The 9,611-nt window shown below is 34.6% G+C and overlaps 1 protein-coding gene across 5 annotated transcripts in view; it reads right to left on the reverse strand.

The window, feature by feature from the left end:
* The window catches only part of LOC149567487 (zinc knuckle (CCHC-type) family protein), a 188,218-nt gene extending 183,050 nt beyond the window's left edge, over positions 1 to 5,168 (reverse strand). For 2 of the 5 annotated variants that reach the window (XM_089817487.1, XM_089817488.1), the window contains exon 1: positions 4,710 to 5,140. In XM_089817487.1, coding sequence (XP_089673613.1) covers positions 4,710 to 4,943 — 234 coding nt within the window. In that variant the 5' untranslated portion in view covers positions 4,944 to 5,140. Of the gene's footprint in view, positions 1 to 4,709 lie in introns of all 5 variants that reach the window. The other 3 variants (XM_089817489.1, XM_089817485.1, XM_089817486.1) reach the window with 3 other exon arrangements.
* Between the last annotated feature and the right edge of the window lie 4,443 nt (positions 5,169 to 9,611).

The following is a 9,611-nucleotide window of genomic DNA, read 5'->3' on the forward strand; positions in this document are numbered from 1 at the left end:
AACAATAGGAACCCAAAGTCTCATGCGATTAGCCCAAATTTCTGATTTAACTAAAACACTTAGCAAGTCAAAAAGTCTCTTATTATTGTTTTCAAAATAAAAATACTTAACAATAAAGCTAAAAGTATTTAGCCTTTAGCAATTTGCAGACACTATCATCTATAGCAATTTCTTTTCTTGAAGCTCAAAGTCTTGAAGAAACTAAATTGAAATCTCAAATGATTCACACAAGAGAAACTATAACTTGAAACAAAGAAAGATCAGCTGATGCAACATAAGAAAACACCAATTTATCCCAAGATCTACAACGTAAAGTTTAAGAACACTTGTTTCATTTATTCAATTCACAAAATTTGTATCCTAAAACACAAAGTTTTCAAGACACAAGATCATGGCATAGTATTCTTGCCTAAGACATGCAATGAGTTCTCTCCTATATATAGGAAATGAGGAGAGAGAAAAGAAAAAACCCTTAAACACTTTGACTTATTCAATAACTATGCACTTGCAACCTGATTGCATGAATCGACTATACATGTACATGTTTTCTTGTATTTACAAAGTGTTTTCCGTCTACATGCAATCTGTCATAAAATCTACACCTATTATAGAAAGCATAAAGAAGAAGTGTCAAGGACACTTGAAAGATATCTTCACAAAGTATCAATGAGTTTCCCAAACTTTTGCAGAGACTCATACAACACAGCAACTGGTTCACCGATATGTTGTGCAATGATGGTGACTTTCTACAGTGTGCCTGCACCTTTTGAAATAACATTACTTAATTCCCTTAGCTTACTTTGAAAGATACTCAATGAAGATTTCTAGTTTGCCAGAATGTCTATCATGGTGAAATTAAAGTCATCTACCTCAAGTTATAGACAAATGGCTTCTATGAACTGTGTTAGGATATCTTCTTCATTGAACGAACTCACCATTTTCAGCAAAAGTCTTGCATGACATTTCATGGAAACATTTACTAACTATGCCTTATTGGTTATCGCCTTGTTCAATTGCCGCCTTGATCTCAACCACTAGTCCTTGCATGACTTGTTCTTTGTTAACCATCAAATGTAAATAATCATACTACATTTTTACAAAAGAGATGACCTCATACTCACAGAAGACATTGAGGTCAACCTCTGGCATGCTTCTCCAAACCTTGAGATCTCCATCAGACAAATTGAGATGATCATTGAATGACAAGAGAAGCTCATTCAATGTGGTTCTTGTCTTATTTCCATTCTCTAGCACTTTATACGCATCTCGAATCACTTGCACACCTCATCATTCTATGTGGTCGCTTCATTCATCCAAGACCTTCGCTTTTCAATTCACAATTGATAGAGAAGAGTTTTTCATTTTCTCTATGGTATCCGCAAGTCGTGCATTCTCTTCTTTCAACCTATTTTTTTCTCCCACGGCTTATTATTCTTCTGTATGAGCATGTTGACCACATCTTGTACATATTTTTCACAACTCAAGCAAGTTTTTTTTACCAAGTTCAGTTTTGATGAACTTGTAATCTGTGGACTACATTTCCTTCGCAGGTTGGTCAACTAGAGGCTCAGCTACCTTTACATATTTGACTTCATCGTTTCAAACCACAATACTTGAAACCATTCTTACTTTTTTTTCTATTTGGGGCCTTGGATCAGGCAACTTGTTTGAAGTCAAAATCTTTAGGTGGGATTTATTCCTTCTTCCTCTTATGTGTAATTGCACTTAGCCATAGAGGTAGAGAGAAAGATGATGATCTTACTACAGATGTAATGACCAATTAGTTACTGAGTCAACTTGTTCAACTGTGGGCATAATTGGACGAGTCTTCATCTGAATGGCCACTAGAGTAGGACTAGTATGAGTGACTTTAGCTATGAGTTGCTTGAATTGCATTGAGGTAGTGTCCAACAATGTCATGAATGGAACTGACATAGAGGGGAAGTTCATGGAGCATGCGTCAAATGCACTCTCAAAACTTTGGTATTGATCATTTATAGGAGCAGCTAAGGAGATTAGAAAAGTTGCTGTTATCATGAATGAGCAACAACCATAGAAAGATAACCATGCACAATAACACCAGATTTGTTAACTAGAGAAACCCTTGATCAGAGGGAAAACCTCGGTGGGAATGATGCCCACAAGATGATGTACTAATATAAAAGTTCCTTGTGAAAGGATAGATCCTGTTAGGAGTCAATGAAATACAATCAGTATAGGTGAGTCCCTGTTAGCAAATTCCAACCTTGTTAGGAGTTGAAAGGAGGACAACTAAGCCCACTGTCCAACTAGCCTCAGTACTATTCTCACTGAATAATACAAATATAAAGTGACAACTGTCCAACCAGTCACTTATCTTGGCAAATCAATTCCTTTTAAGCTCACAGTGTATCAACCACACCAAACAGTGCTCTAATCAAAAGATATTTGCATTCAAGTGCACTAGTACAATAACTATCCGCACTGGATCTCACTTTCAAGTTCGCATAACCAACAAATGATCTCACTGATCACAATCACACTACCACAAGGAAATAACCTTTCCTTTTCACTAAGCCCTAAAGAATAAGTATTAAGTCGGTCTTGAGGCTTTCCCAATTTATAATAATAATATAGGACAATCTTAATATATTACAATACACGTTACATCACAATTTTATATCTTTTCAAAATTACAAGCAAATTGTTGGCTCACAGTCTTCATAACTTTCCATACAATGATCTTATGATTATGCCCTCTTAACCAAGGCATCTCTGTCATGTCTTCAACCTCTATCTCAGTCCACTTAAGCCAATTCCATCCCTGTGAGGAGATAGAATCAAAACAAAGAGTACCCGCTTTCCAGAAACGTTGTCTAAAAGATGCCTTCACTAAAATCCTCATAACTCTGTCCAGTATTTATATTTCCGTACGCACTCTTAGCTGTAGCATCTAGACATACTGTAGAACATAACCTCAAGTGCACATAAGTTGATTCTCAATCTACGAACTGCGCCAAACACTTCTTCCTCTATAACTCTGTCAATCTTCACAAAATAACAAGTATGTTGACATCAATGACAAATACTGTTATGAATGCAACACATAACTACTGAATCATGTCTCCAGCAATGCTAATATACTCCCCCATAGGAATATATCAGCATTCATGCTAACAAGAAGTTGTTTGGTAAAGCTGGATAATCAAAGGTTTCCAATTTGAACCAAGAGCTTTCTACAATTAATCTTTGTCTTCCAAAAGGATTGAAACTTATGTGTCTCGTGTGAAGGATCTTCCATTTCAACTGAAGCAATGCAGTGAGGACTATAAGAAAACCAAAAATATGATTTACATTGTTCTATGATCATTTTCGCTAATCCTGGACAACCTTATGATGTATTCCTCTTCACAGTCTTCTCTACCAAGGCTGTTATAAGACAATAAATGTGTTACAAGTATGTTCTTTTCCATGGGAATTTATCCTACATAATCTTATGAAGTCCAGGCAAAATGGGTGACATGTCCATGCAGCTGACTTTATGATGGCCATTCTTGAAATTGTACATGCATATAAGGGCATTGCAAGCTATTAAACAAATCCGTGAGATCCTGTACTGCACTAGTTGGCATTGTGAGAAATGATAATTTGTGAATAATCCTTGTCAAGTTATTGCATCAACCTAGGTGCTGTAAAAGTCGCATGCATTAATGAATGTTTCATTGCCACTGAAATTATGCAGATGCAGCTACCTGTGTATATGAGCTCTACTATACTTCATGGCAAAAGCAAGTCCAGCTAACACAAAAGCATCTTTTGATGAGCTACTAGCGAAGCCAATCTTGCTCCTAGAGTTATAAAGTTGATAAGGTGCAAGAAAGTAATACTGCCGTTGTTGAAAGATTTCGACAACGGTAGGGTATCACCGTCTTTCGAGCATCTACTGAGAGTTTGGCTGCCGTTTCTAAAAGTAGATTTTGCTAAGCACATAATGATGTCTAGTATATACATGTTAGATTTTTAGAGCTTGTGTGTACTTGGATTAGTGCGCTTAATTCAACAAACTATACTTCTTTTCCCAGACCTCTTCTATGCAACAACGGGTTTAGGAAGCCTGCGATGTTTAATTCCTCCTTTTGTTTTATTGCATGTGTTTTGGCCATTGAGTGAAAGAAGGTCTTTCGCGTACGATGATTTCCGAAGTCAGGAACAGTCATTGTCAATTTCCACTCACAAGAAACTGGATCAATTAACTTAGACGCAGGTCAACATAACAGTAACTCAGTTAGCTATGTCCCGTCAGACATATATAGTATTCAAGAATGATCCTTGATAAAATAATAGAATGTATATGTTGACTTTATTCACACTTCAGCACTATCTTGTTTTTGGAGTTGTCTTATCGAACCTCCATTGAACCATTTGAATACCGGTAATTAAATAGGCCCGGCCGAATTTAGCGCTGAATTTGGAACTTGGGCATATTTAAAAGACTGGTTGGATTAAATCTTCAATTGTCCACAACAGATTAACAATAGTTCGGGAAAAACATTCAACATTATCAATGCTTAACTCAAGAATCCTTTCCGAAAAGCTAAAGCCCGCAATCTTATTTGGTATTAGATGTCCATGCCTCTTTTGTTAAAGATCTATTACGGTGTTGTATAAACCCAGGTTGCAAGCTTTATATTTATAACCTGGAATAAGAAAATGAGTACAGCAAACTATACCTGAACTTTGAGAGGAGGATAATACTTTTTCCTGGATCTTTTCTTTTCGTCGAAATGTAGTTTGAATTTGTTGGTAGAATGGGATTTAGTTGAGAGGCGAGAGGTGCATTTGTTATTTATCCTCCGTGAATACCCTGAGCGCCATAACGAGATTATAACTGAGAGTTGAGTGGAAGTTGAAGAAAGGCGACAGAGTTTGCCAATTGCAGGAACGAACGAAATTTGTCTGAGCATTTTTTCAGCCTTCTGCGCTCCCCCTCAACACCCCTCATAAATTCAGAATATATAGTGATATTTCGTAGCTAAATGAAAATTTATAGGTATCTATTATAATTTGGAAGAACAGAGCAGTATCGGTCCGAGAACTTTCCCGGTTCGGGGCATTACTCAGGACTAGTGTCGGGGATAAAATGGCGTCGAATTCGAAAGGCGATTCTGTGTCTATTCGATATGACACGTACATATAAGGTGAGTGTTCGAATAAACATAAACATAATGACACAATAATTAAATGCAGAGATTTTAAATTAGTAATTCTTAGGTGAATGTAAGGAGAGTAGAGGTGATAAGTTTTGGAGAATAATTTAAACCAGCACTTGCATTTTGAAGAATGCAAGGGTTTAAATAGACTCGTATATCTTTCATGATATTCTTGAGTAGTCGTTTTTTTTTGTTTCAATTTCAATTAAGTTTTTGTAGTCTGAACAAATATTCCCAATAAAATGTTCAAAACAATTTCATCTTGAATGTTATTTGTGGTAATAATAATTGCATTTTGTTTGAAGACAACATGATCTAGCTGGTCTAACTAACTAAACTTAAGCTCTAAAAAATGTTTTAGCAATAATTTATCTAATAAAGTTTACAAATAGATATCCAAATTGGAATTTTACAATCATATAGATAGATAATTTTACAATAAAAAACTTGTTAAATTAGGCTACCTTTCCAAAAAAATCATGAAATAATTTAAATATAAATTTATAAGAGACGAGACTTAAATTTCTTATGTATTGTATGTCTTTGTTTTAGATGTATATGAAATTCTTTTTAAAAAATATTATATTTGAAAAATAGTAAAATTAATGACAAAGTTAGTAGTTATGCAAATTGTATTGGTAGAGCCAATGAAGGTGTAGGAAATGCAAGCTTGATTTAAGGAAATATTTGTCAAGGAAATGCATAATGAAATTATATAATGAGACGTATGCATGAGTAAGTGTAAAAGTAGGATAAATGCATGAGTGATGGAGCCTTCATAAATGATTGAAAACCATGTATTTTGTGTGTAAATATTAAATATGTAGTAAGGTAGATGCATTACATAAAGTTAAAGTCTTCTCATCGTGTATTGTTTGAATTGGGAATGTTGTGTGACCTCAATCTAGTGAACATCAAATTTACCATTTGGATGACATGTAAATGTCATGTGGGATCTAGTAGATATGTCAAGCAAGTGAACTAAATGTCTCCCTTAATTGTGAATTGAAGTTTGTATTTCATTCAATGAATATTGGTATAATATGTTATTGAGTGGTGAATTTTTGTATTAACTGATAAAGGTAATCATGTCAATTAACCATGATATTTTGTATATTACAACAAAATGACTTGACTTGGTCACATGGCATTTGTATGGTTAATGTGATTCCTTGTGTAAATTGAAATCATATGAATGATTGTCATTGTCATTACATATATTCAATAGAAATAAAATTTGGAATGAATATGTGTTTAAGTGGGTACAACCTCATGGGAAAATGAAATTATGAATAATATGCAATGATGGCACAAAAAAAGAAATGTCATTAAAATTATGGAATGCTTGTGCAGCATACTTATGGGAAGAAATGTGATTTATTTATAAGGACGTTGTTGCATATGTATATGTACTCCTTTTTGAATGTGACAAAACCAGTACTAGTGGTTGCAATGGGCATTGTGCAAAACTAGTGCTTTCTTTATATGTCATGGAGTAGTGCAATTAAGCACCCACCCACCTATGGAATTTTACTTTTATTTATGGACATTGGGTATAGGAGAAATTGTACCACCATGTCTTGTTTGCTTCATTGTTTCCTATTGTGTGTCAGCCTATAGGAGTGATAAGATAGTATGTGTAGGGGTAGTAGCAGTCACAAAGTTCCTTGGGTAGAAAAAGTGATGTATGAATAATGATGGCAAGAAGTGACCTTAGCTTCAACTTACCCGAGGAAAGTACTCACTACTTTCCCTTATGATTGACCTACACACATGGATATTAAGTGATTACCTCATGTTTCCATAGTTCTTGAGTATTGTATCAGAATTGGTAAGAGATTCTATGGACAAGTTACGATTATTGATAATTCATGCATATATGTATATTTTAAGGTTCAACATGAGGGAGATCCTTTACCATGTCATAATGGACATTGTATATGCACATGTTCTAACATGATGTAATGTTTATGATGCCACATCCCACTAGTTTTATGATCATGAATAGGTCCATATATATTGATATGTGAAGGTGTGTATGTTATGTAAATGTATTGTGTTTATCCCTAATGCAGATTGATAGGATGATTTTGACATTGCTTTCAGGTTTTAACTCTGTATTTTTTAAGTCAAACTCATTAATGCCATGTTTCATGAATAGTGATTCACATAACCCGTCTCTTATAAGAATAAATGGAACATTTAACACATATTAGATCTAGGTGATGCTCATAGAGGTGAAGCACCAGGACTTCCCAGGAGGTCACCCATTCCAGTACTACTCCAGCTTGAGCATGCTTAACCATGAAGGAACTATGGAGTTTCCTCCATGGTTAAACTTACTCTGCTTGCAATCCCATTTGCAAAACCTTCACCAAGTATCATGCCTTATTGGCCATTCATTAGAAAGCCCCTTAAGCTCATCAATTGATAAGGAGATATTTTCTATAGCAAGTCAAATTGTGATATTGCTATCAGGTTTTAACTATGTAACTTTTTTTAGTTAAACTCATTGACCCCATGTTTCATGAGTAGTGGTTCACAAAACCTGCCTCTCATGAGAATGAATGGAACACTTAACACGCATTGGATCATTTGATAAGATGGTGCTTGCATACTTGTAGAGGAGCACTCGCACATGCTTGAGTGCTCATGTTATAATAGGCATATGGGTGACTCTAGTCATGTACACCTCTAACTACAATGATACATTGTGTGTTCTTTTTCCACAAGGTATCACTATGCGAGATGGTTTCTTGTGTGTTGTTTCATGGAGCACATCACCATCCAACATACATAATGTGTTTTTTTTGTCTAGTTGGTGTATTTTCAAGTCGCTTGATAATGTGAGGAGAGTGTTTTCTAAGTACACCCTCCATCCATGCGGGTAGTTTTCTTCTTGGACACCACATTGTGGTTATTGCAATAGTCAGATGATTGTTCCCTCCTTCATTGCCAAGTGGTGATTTTGTGATGCTTTCTCATTTAATTATGTAGACCAACAAACTTTTCTTTCTTTCTTTTGATTGTTTAGCCATAGGTTTTCAAATAATATTTCATGATTGTTTTATTGTTACAATTTATTGGATTATTCTATTTTTTGTTGAAACTGATAACTTGTTTCCTTTTTATTGTGAACTTTGGTGGCTAAAATAGTTTCTCTTGGGCATAATTAAATGTTGGTCCTATGTTGTAATGTAATTCCTCTCTAAGTTTTTGTGTGGTGGACTTGGAGAGTGTATGTGAGGAAGAAAGCATACAGAACCCTTGATTATGTATTATAGATTATGGGTTCATATGAGATTATTATATTGTACCCTAGAGCATGATGGTGTATGGCCACTCTTGATCCTTGTGTTGTGATGTGTAATCCCAATGATGTGGAATGGAATAGTTTATTTTTGTAAAATGCATATTTTCCCATGGTCATTATTTCATATTAGAGATACAAATAGTCTACTTGCATGATGGTGTATATGTTACTATGTTCTATGAGATTTGATGTTAATTGTGTTATGAAACATGGAAATTTTTAATTCTATCAAGCAAGATTGTCCCTTGAAATGATCAAACTAGTATAAATGGTGATGTTTTCAAGAAAGTTTGAGTGGTTAAGCTCATTCACATTGCTTGAAATTGATGAAATGGTGGTCATTTGAGAAAATTAAGTGGGTGAATTTGCTACAGTACTTGAAAGATGGCGAAATTGTAGTAATTTGATGTTATTGTGTACTTTCTATATTGATAGAAATTATTTTAATTTGTTATCCATTGTGGGCCATGTATGTATTATTGAAAATAAAATGAGTATAAATTTGATTTTAAGGTGTTGTATTTAAGGGTGATGTTAGTTAAAGGAAATTTTGTGATAATGAAGTGGATTTCAAAGCATTAATGGCTAACTCTTGCATAGGAAATTGGTCCATATTGTTGTTTGCATTGGAACACATAGTTTATTTTTGGTTACAAATCCAAGGGAAAGCTTACATTTTCACTTTGTGGACCAAGTTGAAATAGTTTATTTTTGGTTACTAATCTAAAGGAAAGCTTGCACTTGCGCTTTAGTGGACCAAGTTGAAATCCAGTAATTATACGAATTGATGTAGTTAAAAACATGTAAATCTTGTATACCTATTTGCATGAGGACCTTTTATATCATTATATGTATCTAAGAGTAAGAATATTAGTGATGCTAGTCAAAGGATGTTTTAGGACTAGTGTGTTATGTGTTTCTATTCTTAGCCTTTGTGACTTTGAGGAGTAAGTCAAGCCTTGGGGGAGAAGATGTAGTATCACTACAACCTTGTCCTAGTAATAAGGTAAGAGTATTTTGGACTGTGGCTTGAATGTGATATGAGGCAATCATAATTAATTTTAAATGTTAGTTAATATAGGGGTTTGTGCACCAAGATGGTGTGCAAA

Source organism: Cupressus sempervirens, chromosome 3 (genome assembly GCF_028749045.1).
Source record: "Cupressus sempervirens isolate cs-2001-9-10 chromosome 3, ASM2874904v1, whole genome shotgun sequence".
Lineage (NCBI taxonomy): Eukaryota > Viridiplantae > Streptophyta > Pinopsida > Cupressales > Cupressaceae > Cupressus > Cupressus sempervirens.